Raw genomic sequence first — 20,066 nt, 5'->3', positions numbered from 1 at the left:
GTCAACATGCGTCTGGCAGGGTCGATTGCGCATCGGAGGTGGAGCTCTCCGCAGCCGGAGTGTGGGAGCAGGCAGCCTCAGCGTGAGCTGGGCGCACAACCGTGGAAGGTTGTAGGCTAACGGGAGCAGAGTCAACCTTCTCCGCACGAAACTCCTGCATAACCGCAGCTAACTGAGTCTGCATAGACTGCAGTAAAGACCACTTAGGGTCTACAAAAACGGCAACAGACGGAGCTACTGTCCGTTGTGACTGAGGGTCTAAAACAGCTGGTGCGGCAACAGACGGAGTTACTGCCTGCTGCGGTACCACCTTGCCTCTCTTGGGAGGTGTGCAGTCGTCGGATGACTGCAGCGAGTCCGAACTGACCCAGTGGCTACACCTGGGCCGTTGGACTTGCGCGGAAGGGACCGACTTGCACTTAAAAAGCTGCAAGATGTGGTCCATGGTTTCTTACGAGAAACCTCTTCCGCAGACGAGGAATAAATGGGCTCTCTCGTCTAGGTGTGGGTGGGGCGATCTTGGGAAGATACGCCCGAAACCACGGAGGGAAAAACGTCTGTTCGTTGATCAAGGCCTGTGGAACCCATAAGTCGTTCGACATTACTTCTCCCCTGGGCTTGGGAGCTTGTAAGAGGTCCCGGACTAGGTGAACGACTGGCACGAACAGACGAACCCTCGGACGCAACACTGTAACACTTTGCGCATATCACTTTATCACTTTGATTTTCTGTTTTGCACTTATTTCACTGAAATCGAAACTTTAACCGATTTCTACCTGAAACACGCAATCCTATCCTTCATTAAAAGGTAGTAATTGCGAAAACAGACGTACAATGCAACAGAAAAACATAAATAAAGATAAAGAATTCAGTGGCTGGAAAAGAGACTAAACACTAGATCAAATAAACTACTTTTACAATCTCTCACCGCACATAGCCTGGGGACAAGAATAAAACCCTAGAAACGTTTTACCTTCTTCCCCTACAGCGACTAGGGAGGAGAGTAAAAAAAAAAAAAAATCGAGAACAACGTTACCAGCTTGAACGAAACGTTTATTCTCCTCTCTCTCCCTCCGTCTCTATCTCTCTCTCTCTTTCTCTCTTGATTTCGCACCTGAGAGAAGAGCCCAATTATATAACGTTAAAACATGTTATTTGCTAAAGGAAAAAACTGAAAGGTTTTCCAAATAAAAAGTTCCTTTAATTTAGAATTTAAACCATTTAAGCTAAGAAAGAATGAACGAAACGCTAGAATAGGTTTACTCTTACTGCAAAGTGAAACCGTGATACACTCTCTCTCTATCGTAACGATAGAGCGCATGTTGAACGTCCTGAACGTCAACAACTGCGTAGACTAAAAACTAAACGTTAGTTCATCTTTGAAAACAGTACGAGACTATCAAAGAAATTCTTTCATAAAGCATTAAAATTTAAAAAGTATATTCTTTAAAGGTTAAATACGATATAACGGGCTCAATGTTAATTAACTTCGGTTCCAAGTTAGGACCGCCTACTAACAGGAAAGGTCACATATAAACAAACATAAAAATTTATTGTTATATGTTTATAAAAAAATGGAAAGTTAATCGAAGAGGCCTATAAAGGCGGAGAGATATAAAATATATAGATCTATAACGTGCTAAGAAAAATTACCAAAAACCTAAACACACTTCCGTCTAAGGGAAGGGTCGGCCATAGAAAAGTGAAAGAGAGTCCATACTCTCTTCGTCACCATAAATAAATCTATCCAAAACGAGTTCAAGTTTTGAAATGAAGATAAAACCCCTGCATAGCGAAAGCTCAAAACTGGAAAAGTGTACTTCACCAAATCGTTGTGAAAACAAATCCAGTTAGTAACAGCGTATTTAGTAGGTCTTGCCGGTGGCACGACAGAGAGAAAATTGGTTCTATGTTGACATCGAGTACTTGAGTACCTACTTGACAGATGGCGCTGTTGATGTACACCCCCACCTGTATAGCGATCGCTGGCGTATTCCGCCCGTAGGTTTTTTCTGTCGGGCAGCAGAGCTGACAGCTATATGATCATCGGGTAAGTTTAATATTGAAAAAAAGTATGTAATAATAAATACTGTATACAATTAGTCTAAACCATTGAAAAATAAATTAATGTAAAAAGAAATTAATAGGAAATGTACTTTGATGAAACCTTCAAGCAAATTTGCATTGTCCTAACAATAAAAAAAAACGAATCCTCTAACATGAGAACCAATTCAAGCTCAGCTGGAACTCGGCAGTTAAAAACTTATAAATAGGAGTCAGCAATAGCCAGTAGTTAGCAGTTGGCAGAGGGGAAGCCCCAACAATTTTGTCAGTACACTGAACAGTCACTTTGATTGGATCTGGGACTTTAAAGGGAAGGTGAAGGCAGGAAGAAAAGTTAAAAGGACTTGGGTTTGTAAAGTATAGTTAGGAAAAATACAAATTACTTTTAAAATTTGTAGATTTCTTACACAAATATAAACCTTTATCCTTTTATATAAAACTCATTCTTAGGTGAGTGGGAGTCCCTATTACCAAACTGGCTGGCAAGAATACCGGGATAGTTATGCTCAGACCTGATAAGGTGTGGAGCAAAGCGTCCTGGATGCATTATGAACTAGGGTCAAAAGTACAGCCAGGTTCATGGCCCAGGCAAAACAGACTATTGCACAAGAAAATTTCAATTACCATACTGTCTCAATTACTGTAAGGGATATCCAACTCAATGGGTTTACCTGTGTATATCCATCCTCCCTCTTATAAGGGGGATGGTGGAATGAACACTTCTATTTTAACAGCAATAGAAAAACTACTTGCTATAAGTAGTGTTTACCTGTATCATTGGCAGTCCAGCTCCATTGCATACCAACAGCTGTGACCCAAGGGAGAGGAAGAATTGAGGAATAGGGTCCAGATATGCTCACTGTCATCCTAGACATACATTGTAATTGTCATTTTAGACATGATACTTTTGGTCCTATAAAGAGGCCAGGGTCACTTGCTGAGAAGCAATCACAGGTCCTAATGAAAATGTATGCATTCAAACAAATAATCAGCAGTAAAGGTGCCAAAAATAAAAATGAGAGTGCTAGCAGAGTTACTACTAAAGAAACGTGCTCTAGCAAGCAGGTAAGAGGGTTGCACAATCAATTGCGACGTCTCAACCACGTGAGAGCATAAGCAATTGATCATGAGCAAGTGAGAGCATGTGAGATCGATCGCAAGCAAGTGAAAGGGTTTGCGATCAATCGCGAGCAGGTGAGAGGGTGTGCAATCGATCGCGAGCAGGTGAGAGGGTGTGCGATCGATCACGAGCAGGCGAGAGGGTGTGCGATCTATCATGAGCAGGTGAGAGGGTGTGCGATCGATCACAAGCAGGTGAGAGGGTGTGCGATTGATCGCACGCAGGTGAGAGGGTGTGCTATAGAGGGCGAGTGATTAATCGCGAGCTGGGGAAAAGGTGAGCGATTGATCGCGAGCAGGGGAGAGGGTGAGCGATTGATTGCGAGCAGGGGAGAGGGTGAGCGACTGATCGCGAGCCGGGGAGAGGGTGAGCGATCGATAACGAGCAGGGAAGAGGGTGAGCGATCGATAACGAGCAGGGAAGAGGGTGAGCGATTGATTGCGAGCGAGGGAGAGGGTGAGCGATCGCCGGCGGGGGAGAGGGTGAGCGATCGCCGGCGGGGGAGAGAGTGAGCGATCGCCAGCGGGGGAGAGGGTGAGCGATCGCCAGCGGGGGAGAGGGTTAGCGATCGCCAGCGGGGGTGAGGGTGAGCGATCGCCAGCGGGGGAGAGGGTGAGCAATCGCGAACGGGGGAGAGGGTGAGCGATCGCGAGTAGGGAAGAGGGTGAGCGATCGCGAGAGAGGGTGAGCGATCGCGAGCGGGGGAGAGGGTGAGCGATTGCGAGCGTGGGTGAGGGTGAGCGATCGCGAGCGGGGGAGAGGGTGAGCGATTGCGAGCGGGGGAGAGGGTGAGCGATCGCCAGCGGGGGAGAGGGTTAGCGATCGCCAGCGGGGGTGAGGGTGAGCGATCGCCAGCGGGGGAGAGGGTGAGCAATCGCGAACGGGGGAGAGGGTGAGCGATCGCGAGTAGGGAAGAGGGTGAGCGATCGCGAGAGAGGGTGAGCGATCGCGAGCGGGGGAGAGGGTGAGCGATTGCGAGCGTGGGTGAGGGTGAGCGATCGCGAGCGGGGGAGAGGGTGAGCGATTGCGAGCGGGGGAGAGGGTGAGCGATCGCCAGCGGGGATGAGGGTGAGCGATCGCCAGCGGGGAAGAGGGTGAGCAATCGCGAACGGGGGAGAGGGGGAGAGGGTGAGCGATCGCGAGTGGGGAAGAGGGTGAGCGATCGCGAGCGGGGGAGAGGGTGAGCGATCGCGAGCGGGGGAGAGGGTGAGCGAGTGCGAGCGGGGGAGAGGGTGAGCGATAGCGAGCGAGCAGGGGAGAGGGTGAGGGATTGATCACGAGCAGGGAAGAGAGTGAGCAATTGATCGCGAGCAGGTGAGAGGGTGTGCGATCGATCGAGAGCAGGTGAGAGGGTGTGCGATCGATCGAGAGCAGGTGAGAGGGAGTGTGATCGATCGCGAGCAGATCAGAGGGACTGTGATCGATCACGAGCAGATCAGAGGGAGTGTGATCAATCGCGAGCAAGTTATAGGGCACACGATCGATTGCAAGTTGACATATGATCGCAAACCTGTGATATGGCGCTCTCTTAGGAGTGTGCAAACACCTAGCAGCATGCCCAACATAGCTCTCATGGGTGCGCGAGCTGGTGAGATGGCTCTCCCGTAGGAGCACGAGATGGGAGTGCCAGGTCACCAACAGAAGCAGGATTGCGAGCATGTGTGATGGCACTAACCTTAGATGGCGGGATTTCAAACAGCTGAGGAGAAAGCAAAGTACAGAGCGCACCCTTGCCATCTCTTTCTTTGTCCTCAGTAAAAGATTTGCTAACACGGTCTCTCCCGCTCTCCCCCAAGGGGAAAGAAATGGTAGGAGTGACTTACATGGAATTCCTATTGATCACTCTTAAGGAATAATCGTCCAACAGGAGAAAATAAAGGACAGCAGCCCCGTTTTATTCTGCCTGACAGCGTGTGCGAAGTCAGCCGACTACGTACCTAAACCGAGGCCACTTAGAGGTACGAACAGATACTAGTGCAGTAGTAGTTCCTCTCCATTCAGTAAGCATTATAATCTAGGTTGAGTGAGTGTGGAAGGTGAATTTCTTTATGAACTATCCTGTCTGTATAGGAAGGCAAGTGCTTTGAATGAGAGCACTTGTCCTCATCGCTAGCTTTGCTCTCATCAAACACACGAATGTAATCACAAAAACACAGAGACGTAGTAGGGAAATATCTTCCCTAGGGGAGAACGCGTTAAAGGAGGTGTAGATAAATGTGATCAGGTGAAGATCTGTCACTAGTTATAAGCTCGCTAGTGTGGGAGCATGCTGTTGTGTGTGTAAAGGCTCGCTAATGCTTGTATAGGACCGCAGCTGTTGTGTGTGCATATCAAAAGCACAGACCAGGTCTGTTGAAGCAGGTTTTAAGATCTAGTTGAAGAAGATTGACCACGCAAAGCAGCGCATTCATCAGTAAACGATGGTTCAGTGTCAAAACCTACTGCGCACTCTGAGACATTTTGCTAGAGAGTGCACTCATCAAACAGAAGATCTACAGTCTCCCTTTCAGGAAGGAGAACTTGTTCCTCCAGATAGTCTTCTTCCCAAACTCATAGAGGTTTGGAAAATCAGGGAATTCTCACTCGAATGCAAAATATTAGCCAGACGCTAGAGTTCAAACCCAATGACAATGTGATAAAATGCTGAAGTTTATTCCCCTTCAAGGGATTATGTCCAAAGGCGTAGCACAATGTAAACAACAGGAACAGGTTTCCAAGAGTAAGAGAAAGAAAATTTAAAAAGCCAAGTTTTAAGGGAAACCAATAGCACATATATGTTATTCGGCACCAAGAATGCCAGCCGCTAACTACAGGCTATTGCCAACACCTCAGTATAAGTTTCTAACTGCAGAGTCCAGCTGTGCTTGAATCAATTATGTTGATGGACAAAAGTTTGTATTTCTGTGGGAACAAACTAACTTGCCAAAGCAGAAATATTAAATAACAGGCCCCTTAATGCAAAATAACTGCGTATCATTTACAAGTAAATTTCCAATTCAATATGTAATAAACCTGTATCCAATTTCATAACCGTTGAAAAGGAAGGACTAACAATCAAAAGAAAGCAAGTTGGTACTTACCAGCTAAACCCATATATGATGCAAGGAACTTGTGCTTCTTAAGGCACTGATTACAAATCATCTCGGCATAATCATCCCCAGGAGGAACCTCCCCACCTGAATGCTGTGATGGAAAAGAAAAATATTTTTTCAAATATTACACCACAATGACAAGTAATATAAAGTATTCCTCTTCCAGTTCATACAAGTAAAAGGCTTCAGCACTTCTTACACGACTAATAAACTACTCTACGAAATGGCTCTCTTCAAAAGCTTTGGTGTTGATAATACAGACACCGCAACACATACTGTACAATATAGTCAGATTTTTCATTTTTAAAGTTAATCAATCAATTTATCCTTTCGAATAACTTTTCTTGTCTTCTACACTTTCTGTTTTCGTTCAATTTTCTTCATTTTAATCTAATTCCTGGATCCTCCTACTACCTATCTCTAACTACAGAAATACTACTCTGGCTATTTATCTACTCTTATCATGGCATCACTGACCCTGATAGTTGTAACATATTTTACCCATCTCCCCTTCTCATACTCAAACCATCTCAAATTATTTCAACCCCATTTATTTTCCATCTATACTCAATGCCACATCTCTCATCATTTGTCTTACCATATGATTGTTCTAAAACACTCCAGTCATGAATCTCAGTATTTTGAAACCAAAGCAAAGCTCTTCAAAATTTAAACCCACCTTTCCATGATACCAGTCTTCGCAAATGCAGCACTGAATCATTTCATCGTCCAATGTATCTTCAGGATCTGGGTATGGCCGATGGCAGGTACAGTATGCTCCTCTAAAGTTTTGATTATATTCATTTTCTGGGTTTTCAGGCAATTTTTCCTGTAAAGCATATGAAGCTTATTTTAATCCTTATTTTCAGATACTAGGTATATAATTCAGTTGCTGAACCACAACCATGTTTCATCTGAGAGAGATAAGAGTTAATATTATTAGTGTGGAGTATATGAAGGGAAGAATTGAGAAAAATCAGCCTATGAAAAAAAAAAAAAAATTTAGTAAAACTGCAACGTAGGAGTACAAGTGAAGTGATTTAATGACAGAAAAATTTTAAAGGCACAGAAGGTGACAGGAAAAAGGAAGACACAGGATAGGATATAGAGTTGATGTTGAGAACACGAAGACACTAGGTTCATAAACCCCTTATGAAAAGTGTGTGAAGACAAGCAGCCCAACAATGAGATAAGAAAAAATAACATAACATTAATGAGAATCAACAGGTCACAAATCAAATCAAACAAATACCCACTCCTAGTTTTCAGAAATATAGTACCAGTACTGTTATTCAAAATCATGAGACACCATTTGCAATAACCACAGATTTTTTTTTTCTTTTTTGCATAAAATGTGTGAGATATTGGCTTAACTGATTCAAAATACACTGGCAGCTTAAAATCGTTTACCTGCTCTCTTCCCTAAGCAATTCAGGATAAAAGCTTAGCTTTTCAAATCTCAGATCACCTAAAGAGTTGTTTCTTTCTATAATTTTCTAGCAAAAGTGAAGAGCTTCAACTACAATTTATTTATAACCAATGAATAGTACAAGCAGGAATTACAGTATTGTTAATTAATACACCCATTAAAATTAATTTATTAAAAAGGCCCTCAATGTTTTAAGCTATATTCACAAAACAAAAGAATCTTGATTTAGTTTTCTAATTAATCAACTACAGTTTTATAAAAAAAAAAAAAAAAAAAAGTTTAAAGGTCACTCATGAATGGCAAAGGCAAGGGACAGTGACAGTGCCCGAGAAACTGACCATATATACGTATGGTCAATGCCCAAGCCCCTCTCCACCCAAGCTAGGACCAGAAAGGACCGGGCAATGGCTGCTGATGACTTAGCAGGTATGCCTATAGGCTCTCGCAAATCCCCCATCCTTAGCTCACAAGGATGGTGAGGTTGCAGCGAACAAAGGAACTAGCGAGTTTTAGCGGGACACAATCCCTAGTCAGGCGATCGCCAGGCAGACGTTACCAATAGGGCACCACAACCAAAATTACATTCGAGTATAAGCACATGCACCCTTTATATAGAAAACTTAACGCATTAACAGCATCAATACAAAAAAACAAGTGTGCCAGTCCCATAATAACACAGTAATCTGCAAACCAATGTTAAAGAATCTATGAAATTAAACAGAAAATGCTATGTTAAATACTTGATAAATATTGTTGTAGGAATTAATTATGTTTCAGTATTCAGTATTTAAAGTAGAACAGAAATTTTATCACAGAAAAAAGGGCTTCATACATACCTTCAACAGTTTACAAGAGTTGTTGGGAAACTTGGAATTGCCACAATCACATCGAAAATGCCTAAAAAATTTTATTTTTATTAATAAAATAAATTTTTGAATATTACCCGATAATCATGTAGCTGTCAACTACGTTGCCCGACAGAATTCTATGGAGGGATACGCCAGCTATCACAATACTAGAAGGGGGTGTACTTACCAGCGCCACCTGTGGCCAGGTACTCAATCATTTGTTGTTGACACCTCCTCAATTATTCCTCGGTCCACTGGTTCTCTCTGGGGAGGAAAGGGAGGGTCGATTAAATCATGATTATCGGGTAAGTATATTCAAAAATTTATTTTATTAATAAAAATAACATTTTTCAATATTAAACTTACCCGATAATCATGTAGCTGATTCACACCCAGGGAGGTGGGTGAAAACCAGTGTACAAGATTAAAGGATAGCTAAGTATCCCATATTTCATATAACAGTTATCTCAAATAACAATGAAATAATAAGTACCTGGTAAGGAAGTCGAATAGAACCGTTACTCTGCCTCTTTATTTAAAGTTCGTCTTCCTTACTGAGCGCAGCGTTCCTCTTGGAGGCTGAATCAACCCAAAGGTGCCAAAGTACACGGGGTTGCAACCCCTACTAAAGGACCTCTACCAAACCTTTAACCCAGGCGCTTCTCAAGAATGAATAGACCACCCGCCAAATCCAAGGATGCGGAAGGCTTCTTAGCCTACCGTAACAACCATAAAAAACAACAATAAAAGTATTCAAGAGAAAGGTTAAAAAAGGTTATGGGATTAAGGGAATGTAGTGGCTGAGCCCTCACCTACTACTGCACTCGCTGCTACGAATGGTCCCAGGGTGTAGCAGTTCTCGTAAAGAGACTGGACATCTTTCAGATAAAATGATGCAAACACTGACTTGCTCCTCCAATAGGTTGCATCCATTATGCTCTGCAGAGAACGGTTTTTATTAAAGGCCAACGAAGTAGCTACAGCTCTTACTTCGTGGGTCCTTACCTTCAGCAATGCAAGGTCTTCCTCCTTTAGGTGAGAATGTGCTTCTCTGATCAGAAGCCTTATATAGTACGAAAGCCCATTCTTGGACATGGGTCTCGAGGGTTTCTTGATGGCACACCATAAAGCTTCTGACTGTCCTCGAATAGGTTTAGACCTCTTCAGAAAATATTTGAGAGCTCTGACAGGGCAAAGAACTCTCTCTAGTTCGTTACCTACCATGTTGGAGAGGCTAGGTATTTCGAACGATCTAGGCCAAGGACGTGAAGGAAGTTCGTTCTTTGCTAGGAATCCAAGCTGAAAAGAACATGTTGCAGATTCGGTTATAAAACCAATGTTCTTGCTGAAGGCATGAACCTCACTGACTCTCTTAGCTGTTGCAAGGCAAACGAGAAAAGCAGTCTTGAGGGTAAGATCCTTGAAGGAAGCTGACTGGAGAGGTTCGAACCTAGATGTCATAAGGAACCTTAAGACTACATCTAGATTCCAGCCTGGAGTGGAAAGGCGACGTTCTTTAGACGTCTCAAAAGACTTGAGAATGTCTTGAAGGTCCTTGTTGGAAGACAGGTCCAAACCTCTGTGGCGGAGAACTGAGGCCAACATGCTCCTATATCCTTTAATCGTAGGTGTTGAAAGGGATCTCTCATTCCTAAGATGTAGAAGGAAGTCAGCTATTTGGATCACAGAGGTATTGGTAGAGGATATTGAATTGGCTCTACACCAGCTTCGGAAGACCTCCCACTTAGACTGGTAGACTCTACGAGTGGAAACTCTTCTAGCTCTGGCAATCGCACTGGCTGCCTCCTTCGAAAAGCCTCTAGCTCTAGCGAATCTTTCGACAGTCTGAAGGCAGTCAGCCGAAGAGCGTGGAGGTTTGGGTGCAACCTGTCTACGTGTGGTTGACGTAGAAGGTCCACTCTTAGAGGTAGAGTCCTGGGGAAGTCGACTAGCCATTGAAGTACCTCTGTGTACCATTCTCTTGCAGGCCAAAGGGGAGCAACCAGCGTCAGCCGTGTCCCTTCGTGCGAGACGAATTTCTGCAGAACTTTGTTTATTATCTTGAACGGAGGGAATGCGTACAGGTCGAGATGGGACCAGTTCAGAAGAAAAGCATCCACATGAACCGCTGCAGGGTCTGGAACAGGGGAACAATAAAGCGGAAGTCTCTTGGTTATGGAGGTGGCAAACAGATCTATGGTAGGTTGACCCCACAAGGTCCAAAGTCTGTTGCACACACACTTGTGGAGGGTCCATTCCGTGGGAATGACCTGATTCCTTCTGCTGAGGCGATCCGCTGAAACATTCATATCGCCCTGGATGAACCTCGTGACCAGAGTGAGGTTTAGACCTCTTGACCAAATGAGGAGGTCCCTTGCGATCTCGTAAAGGCTCCTCGAATGGGTCCCTCCTTGCTTGGAGATGTAAGCCAAGGCTGTGGTGTTGTCTGAATTCACCTCCACCACTTTGCCTAGCAGGAGGGACTTGAAGTTCAACAGGGCTAAATGAACTGCTAACAGTTCCTTGCAGTTGATGTGGAGTAATCCTTGTTCCTTGTTCCATACTCCTGAGCATTCCCGTCCGTCCAAGGTCGCACCCCAGCCCGAGTCCGATGCATCTGAGAAGAGATGAAGATTGGGGGTCTGGATGGCCAATGATAGACCCTCCTTGAGAAGGAGATTGTGCTTCCACCACAGGAGAGTGGTCTTCATCTCTTGGTTGATAGGGATAGAGACTGCTTCTAGAGTCGAGCCCTTGTCCCAATGAGCAGCAAGATGGAATTGAAGAGGGCGGAGGTGGAGTCTTCCTAGCTCGACAAACAGGGCCAGTGATGAGAGGGTCCCTGTGAGACTCATCCACTGTCTCACTGAGCAATTGCTCCTCTTCAGCATGCTCATGATGCACTCTAGGGCTTGGTTTATCCTGGGGGCCGATGGAAAAGCCCGAAAATCCTGACTCTGAATCTCCATTCCCAGGTACACAATGGATTGGGAGGGAATGAGTTGAGATTTCTCTATATTGACTAATAGACCTAGGTCTCTGATTAAGTCTAAAGTCCAATTGAGGTTCTCCAGACAACGACGACTCGTGGAGGCTCTCAACAGCCAGTCGTCTAGGTAGAGGGAGGCTCTGATGTTCGATAAGTGTAGGAATTTCGCTACATTCCTCATCAGATGAGTAAAGACCATAGGAGCTGTGCTTAGGCCAAAACACAGGGCTTGGAACTGATAGACAACCTTTCCGAAAACGAATCTCAGGAAAGGTTGGGAGTCTGGATGAATGGGAACGTGAAAGTATGCATCTTTCAAGTCCAACGAGACCATCCAGTCCTCCTGTCTGACCGCTGCTAAGACCGACTTGGTCGTCTCCATCGTGAACGTCTGCTTGGTGACATACTCGTTGAGAGAGCTGACGTCCAGCACCGGTCTCCAACCTCCTGTCTTCTTGGCCACAAGAAAGAGACGGTTGTAGAAGCCCGGGGATTGATGGTCCCGGACTATAACCACTGCCTTCTTCTGCACAAGTAGCGACACCTCCTGTTGCAATGCTAGCCTCTTGTCCTCTTCTTTGTAGTTGCGAGAGAGGTTGATGGGCGATGTGGTCAGAGGTGGTTTGAGGCAGAATGGAATCCTGTAACCGTACCTCAGCCAACTGACAGACTGTGCGTCTGCACCTCTCTTCTCCCAGGCTCGCCAGAAGATCTTGAGTCTGGCTCCTACTGTTGTCTGGAGAAACTGAGAGTCAGTTCTTTCCCTTAGATGTCCTGGATCCTTTCCTAGACTTGCTCCTGTGAGAGTCTGGACGGGAGCTTCCTCGGCTGGGGGCTCTACCACGAAAGGGCGGTATGAACCTCGTAGCCGGGGTATCAGCCACTGGGGAGCGATAAGTCTTGGGGACTGAGGTGGCAACCTTAGACTTACGAGCCGATGAGGCTACAAGATCGTGCGTGTCCTTTTGTATCAGGGCAGCAGACAAGTCCTTAACTAGCTCCTCGGGAAAGAGGAACTTTGAGAGTGGAGCAAAAAGGAGTTGTGACCGTTGGCAAGGTGTAATGCTGGCGGAAAGGAAAGTACACAGTTGTTCCCTTTTCTTCAACACCCCTGATACAAATAACGACGCTAGCTCACCCGATCCATCTCTGATGGCCTTATCCATGCAGGACATTAATAGCATGGCAGAATCTTTGTCCGCAGGAGAGGTTTTCTTGCTGAGGGCCCCCAGGCACCAGTCGAGAAAGTTGAACATTTCAAATGCTCTGAACAACCCTTTCAGTAAATGATCCAGGTCTGAGAAGGTCCAACAAACCTTCGAGCGTCTCATAGCAGTTCTCCGAGGCGAGTCCACCAGACTTGAGAAGTCAGCCTGGGCAGAGGCAGGTACTCCTAAGCCTGGTGCTTCCCCTGTGGCATACCAAACGCTAGCTTTCGAAGCGAGCTTCGTTGGAGGGAACATGAAGGAAGTCTTGCCAAGGTGTTGTTTAGACTGCAGCCACTCCCCTAAGATCCTTAAAGCCCTCTTGGAGGATCTAGCTAGGACAAGCTTAGTATAGTTGGACTTAGCTTGTTGTACGCCCAGCGAAAACTCAGATGGTGGAGAGCGGGGAATAGCAGAGACGAAGTGGTCTGGGTAAATCTCCCTGAGTAGAGCCAAGACCTTACGAAAATCAATCGACGGTGGAGAGAGCTTAGATTCGTCCACGTCTGATGAGGGATCAAGGTGTGCCTCCTCATCATCCGACACCTCATCAGCAGAGGGTAGCGAAGCGATCGGACCAGAATGCTGAACCGCAGAGTCAGAACGGGTAGGAACAATAACAGTGGTTTCCTCTTCCAGTAACTGTTGAGGGAAAACCTGAGGCTCAGACTGCAAAGGCTGAACAACAGACGAAGCAGAAGGCAGGCGCATGGGTGAAGGAGGTTGACTCCTAGCAAGAGAGGTTGAACCCAAGGATTGCACAAGCTGAGCGGAGGACGGAGGCGGAGTAGTCCGTTCCTGTTCCTGTGAGATGAGCGGAGCATGATGAGGTTGAGGCTGCGCAGAACAAGGTAAAGTTCTCGCAAGCTGAGGCTCCTGAGGCGCAAGTCCAGGGTGTAGAGGAGCTTGCCTTGAGGAGGGTTGAGCTCGCTGCAGCGATGGCTGAGCAGACAGACTCACGGAGGGGAGAGGTTGTTGTACCCCAACCGAGAGTTGCACCACTGGTGGAGCAGCAAGGGGAGGCGGAGGAAGAGTGGAATAACTCTCCTGATCCCAAAGCAAGGGTTGCCTTAAAGAAGGCTGAGGCTGAACACCACTGGGAACAGCGAACTCCGAAAGTGGCTCAACATCGTACGCCTGGCAGATGGTGCTGCGACCAGGCGGAGCAAGTGCAGGCGGGGCGAGCACAGGCGGAGCGAGAACAGGCGGAGGGAGTGTAGGCGGAGGAGGAGGTGCAACACTCTCAGCCCGACACTCACGCATCAAGTCCGAAAGCTGAGCTTGCATGGACTGAAGCAGGGTCCACTTGGGATCGGCAGAAACGATAACAGACTGAGGTAAAGTCTTAACAGTCGGGCTCTGTTTTGGCAGAACCTTACTCCTCTTGGGCGGAGTACAGTCGACAGATGACTGAGGCGAGTCAGAGCTGAGCCAATGACTGCAACCTGGCTGAGCACTCGCGGACTGGACTCTACGTTTAAGCGGTCTCGAGACCTGAGACCAACGTTTCTTCCCTGCTAGTTGATCAGCGGACGAGAATAAGACGGGCTCAATCGTCTGCAGGTGGGAGTGACGGTCTAAGGAAGACACGCCCGCAACCACCGAGGATAGTTCTGTGCGCCTAACAAGGCCTGTCGAACCCTTAAGCCCTTCGACATTGCTTCTCCCCTGGGCATGGGAGCTTGCAAGAGGTCCCGGACTGGGAGGACGACTGGCTCGCACAGAAAAATCCTCACGCACCACACTGGCACCACTAGCACTTGGCACTGCACCGACACTAGCACTCGTCACAGCACTGGCACTAACTCCACCCACTGCACTCTTGACCTTCAGTTCTTTAACTTCGGCCATCAGAGACTTATGGTCACTTACCACTAATTCTACTTTATCGCCTAAAGCCTGAATAGCACGCAAAACAACTGACATATCAGGCGGAGGGCACACAGTAGGTTCGGGGGTAGCCACTACAGGGATAGGACAAGGTAGGGGATCATGAGGTGAGGAAAACATAGAAGAGTGAGAAGAACTCCTCCTAACTCTACCTCTCTCTAACTTAGATGAATATTTTAAAAGACGGACAAATTCCAATTCCGAAAGTCCGGCGCATTCCTCACATCGATTTTCTAATAGACAGGGCCTGTCCCTACAGTCAGAACAAGCGGTGTGAGGATCTACCGAGGCCTTCGGAATACGCCTATTGCAAGACCTACATCGTCTATGGGAGGGGGCTTGCGAAATGTCAGACATCTTGTATTCAAAGAGTTAGCCAAAGGGTGATCCAAAAACAAGCAAAATTCGTTAACCGTTATATCAGTATTATATAAAAGCTATCTAGCTAATATAAGAAGGATTCCAGTAAAGCGACAGCCGTTAATCTGAGAGAATACTTCACCAAATATCCGTGAATAAACTCGAAGACCATAAGCGTATCCCAGAACGTCTAGCCGGAAGCACGACAGAGGAATAATTGAGGAGGTGTCAACAACAAATGATTGAGTACCTGGCCACAGGTGGCGCTGGTAAGTACACCCCCTTCTAGTATTGTGATAGCTGGCGTATCCCTCCATAGAATTCTGTCGGGCAACGGAGTTGACAGCTACATGATTATCGGGTAAGTTTAATATTGAAAACAAAGATTTTTATTACTGTATAAATACTAATACATTTATGTATAAATTATGTAGCCTTTTTTAACAATACAGAGCATTATCTTTTAAATATTGACAAAAGATAGGTTTGGTTTGCCTTTACACTACACAATATCAAAACTAACTTCATATAAAAATCAATAAAAAAACTAGGCAGGTTTGTTTTTATTTCCAGCTTTCAAAATCCAAGAAAAATAAAAATTGAATATTTACCATTTTTCATTGAGAGTTATGAAAATCAAACCAAATACTGTACTATTAATTCTTTTCACCACTAGAGTTAGGATCCACGAATCCCTATGAATTTCAGAGTTTTTTTAATACTGCCTACTGCCACATGCCCAACACTTTAGTACATACATACATACATATACCAAAGGCACTTCCCCCAATTTTGGGGGGTAGCCGACATCAACAAGAAACAAAACAAAAAAGGGGACCTCTACTCTCTACGTTCCTCCAGCCTAACCAGGGACTCAGCCGAGTTCAGCTGGTACTGCTAGGGTGCCACAGCCCAACCTCCCACAATTCCACCACAGATGAAGCTTCATACTGCTGAGTCCCCTACTGCTGCTACCTCCGCGGTCATCTAAGGCACCGGAGGAAGCAGCAGGGCCTACCGGAACTGCGTCACAATCGCTCGCCATTCATTCCTATTTCTAGCACGCTCTCTTGCCTCTCTCACATCTATCCTCCTATCACCCAGAGCTTTCTTCACACCATCCATCCACCCAAACCTTGGCCTTCCTCTTGTACTTCTCCCATCAACTCTTGCATTCATCACCTTCTTTAGCAGACAGCCATTTTCCATTCTCTCAACATTTCCAAACCACCTCAACACATTCATATCCACTCTAGCCGCTAACTCATTTCTTACACCCGTTCTCACCCTCACCACTTCGTTCCTAACCCTATCTACTCGAGATACACCAGCCATACTCATCAGACACTTCATCTCAAACACATTCAATTTCTGTCTCTCCATCACTTTCATTCCCCACAACTCCGATCCATACATCACAGTTGGTACAATCACTTTCTCATATAGAACTCTCTTTACATTCATGCCCAACCCTCTATTTTTTACTACTCCCTTAACTGCCCCCATCACTTTGCAACCTTCATTGACTCTCTGACGTACATCTGCTTCCACTCCACCATTTGCTGCAACAACAGACCCCAAGTACTTAAACTGATCCACCTCCTCAAGTAACTCTCCATTCAACATGACATTCAACCTTGCACCACCTTCCCTTCTCGTACATCTCATAACCTTACTCTTACCCACATTAACTCTCAACTTCCTTCTCTCACACACCCTTCCAAATTCTGTCACTAGTCGGTCAAGCTTCTCTTCTGTGTCTGCTACCAGTACAGTATCATCCGCAAACAACAACTGATTTACCTCCCATTCATGATCATTCTCGCCTACCAGTTTTAATCCTCGTCCAAGCACTCGAGCATTCACCTCTCTCACCACTCCATCAACATACAAGTTAAACAACCACGGTGACATCACACATCCCTGTCTCAGCCCCACTCTCACCGGAAACCAATCGCTCACTTCATTTCCTATTCTAACACATGCTTTACTACCTTTGTAGAAACTTTTCACTGCTTGCAACAACCTTCCATCAACTCCATATAACCTCATCACATTCCACATTGCTTCCCTATCAACTCTATCATATGCTTTCTCCAGATCCATAAACGCAACATACACCTCCTTACCTTTAGTACGAGTATTTAATACCATTGTTTAGGCCATTACTGTAATCTTACCTATAAAAATGCTAATGGTTTCAAGTACCTAAGCACAATCAGTTTCTAGGATATATCTCTGAAACTAATTGTGCTCATCCAAAAATCAGCTCATTTAAAATCCCAGCTTTATGATATGCTATCGATTATTTGACAAAGTATAGTTGTACTGTATTTAGATGTCATGCCACCTTTACAATTTCAATTTTGCTTAATCAATACAAAAGGTACGCTGCAATTCGAAATAAAAGAGAGAGAGAGAGAGAGAGAGAGAGAGAGAGAGAGAGAGAGAGAGAGAGAGAGAGAGAGAGAGAGAGAGAGAGAGAGAGACTCTACTTTATTTAACTTTTTCAAATACTTCTCTGGAGATGGGTTGTATTTCCATGAATTTCTGGTATTGATAGTGTATTTCTGGTATTAATAGTGTAGGTATTCAGCAATTTCAAAGGAATTTTGGCTGACTCACCTAATAACCAGGAGAGACCAAAGCTCACTGGTGCAGAGTTATCAAGGTCATATAAATGTTTTACATCCTTTACATTACATATGAAAAGCGAAGCTGACTATTCAGATAAAGTATACTTTTAACACTTTTAACACTGGGTCTTCTCTCTCATTTACCTCACATTTTCTCAATTTTATTTTAATCCTTAAGTAATATACGGCATAAAGATGTTTTATTCTTCTCATTTTACCTTGTGTAAATTTTTAAATGCCAACTTGAGATTATTTTCATTTTTTTTTCACTTATATTTTCTTCAATTTCTGCAATAATCTCACAAAAAAAAATACAATAACAAATAAGAGAAAAAAAAAAAGCAATCATAGATTAATCCCATTAAGGATAAACACTACAGAAGTTCAATTTGTCAGAAAAGTTACTTGTTGGGATCCAAACAAAATCCTACCAGTAAAAAGGACACTCAACCTTTAATCAGACCAGTACAGAAGTAACTATTAAATCTATTCATCACAATTTATGGCAATAATGCATAAGGTTTATCTAAGGCTTAGCTATCAACCCAGCTAAAAGTTCCTTCCTTCCATTCACATTCCTACCCCTAGCTTAATAAAATTAATTTTAGAAAGTCAGAAGACCAACCTTTGGCAGTATTAATTTAAATCCAGGTAAAAATAAATGAACCTAAAAAGAAGAGCTATAATCTGTTGAAAACAGAAGTATACGGGAGTACAATAATAATCAAATGATTTTTCATCCTGAAAACATACCTCTTAGTATACAGTTCAATGAGTTCATGATCTCCATGACAGTGATAGCTGCAAGCTAGACAAACACCGGCTACACGTCCACTATCAGCTGGGCAACATGTTACGCATGCATAAAGCGCTTGACGTTTCACATAACCCTGAGAAAAAAATATAGAGTAGCTTAAAACCATTGAAAAGTAAATTTCATTTACTATCAAACATTCATAAAATAAAACTTTATTGAAAGCAATGTTTTTATGAAAAAATTTCAATTTTTCATATAAAATCACCATCCATATACTGTACATTACCAAAGTTTCAAAATTCATATAGACCTGTCTATCCTAAAAACAATTATAAAAATTACTATATTTCCTTTTTCACCATCAGCAGCTGACAAAAAACTGGTGGCATATGAAACCCCTTATTCCCACTCCTTGCGGTAATCTCTACCATAATTTTTCATTTAGCTCATTGTGCTCAAAGTAAGGAAAATTCCTTAATGTTGATCATTCTTTGCATTTGGATCTTCCCAGAGTCTAATATCCACCACATAGTAATAGATATGCAATTATTTTTCCCTTGCCTTTTCGTACCACACAGTATTCCAGAAGTTTAAATCACACTGACACTTTACTATGGAATGAACTTCCCCATCATGTACTTTAGTTAAATTGGTGGAACTTTAAAAGTTCAGAACTGGTGCAAATGCTTTTTGTACTGTGTAGGTTAATACAAGTCTCATTTTGCAATTTACCAGTTATTCATTTGATTTATATTACTTGGATGTTTACCGTACTAGTTTTTCCTTGATATTTCCCCCATTATAGTTCATTCTTTACTTTTCAGTTTCTTTTTCCATAACAGGTAACTTCCCTATTAGGGTCCATGGGCTTGTAACATTATGCTTCTCAAACCACAGTTGCAGCATGACATCCATGATAATCAAAATAATAATTACTACAAGCTTAACATGAACAACACCAATAACAATATCTACTGTATATACAGCGCTAGGTGCTTTTATTCAATGCAACAAAAGAAGTTGTGCCAGCTTGCACTGATCAAGATCCAAATGCCCTCAATCTGCAAATGCAAACAGATGAGGAGAAAGTCAAGTAGAGTGATATCTCGCTGTCGCATTATCGATGACCATTGATGTTATGATACCAGATAACTAATAATCATTCATTTATTCATTCTTTCTTCATCCTCAGAAAAGGATTGGGCACCTCAGTCTTTCACACATGAGAAGAAACAGTTGGAGTGACTTATAAAACTTCTATCGATCAGTGTTCCAGGACTAATTGTCCAATCGGGAAAGAGATAGGGCAGCGACTCCTTTTTCTTTTGACCGGCAGTGTGAATAACATCAGTTAAATGACTATGTGTCTGAGAATGAGGAAAGTACGAAAATCACGCCAGGGGAACGGGAACTTTTAGACACCCTCAAAGGGCGATTACGATCCTTTGGCAATCTACCCTGTTCCACTTCTCGCTCATCCCTGTCCCGGGAAGGCATACACCTTTGTGATAGATTTATTGACCTACCCAGTGTTGGTGGGTCCAATTCCATCTCATGTTTGGATGGGAATATGGAGGAGTTACCGGGGATGACAAACTCAGCCTTGGACCGATGGAGGAGTTGAGGGAGCATGTGGAGAATGAAGGGGGAGCCAACTCTTGTCATGAAGAAGAGTA

The 20,066-nt window shown here is 44.2% G+C and overlaps 1 protein-coding gene across 1 annotated transcript in view; it reads right to left on the bottom strand.

Annotated features, from left to right (window-relative positions):
• Window positions 1-20,066, bottom strand: part of LOC137638532 (putative E3 ubiquitin-protein ligase UBR7) — a 55,515-nt gene that overhangs the window by 23,484 nt on the left and 11,965 nt on the right. The window contains 4 exon segments of the mRNA XM_068370660.1: window positions 6,265-6,367; window positions 6,956-7,105; window positions 8,542-8,602; window positions 18,387-18,523. Of these exon segments, the coding sequence (XP_068226761.1) occupies window positions 6,265-6,367; window positions 6,956-7,105; window positions 8,542-8,602; window positions 18,387-18,523 (451 nt within the window).

Source organism: Palaemon carinicauda, chromosome 3, assembly GCF_036898095.1.
Source record: "Palaemon carinicauda isolate YSFRI2023 chromosome 3, ASM3689809v2, whole genome shotgun sequence".
Taxonomy (NCBI): domain Eukaryota; kingdom Metazoa; phylum Arthropoda; class Malacostraca; order Decapoda; family Palaemonidae; genus Palaemon; species Palaemon carinicauda.
The sequence above is the reverse complement of the archived record's forward strand: the minus strand, read 5'-3'. Positions and strand labels throughout refer to the sequence as shown.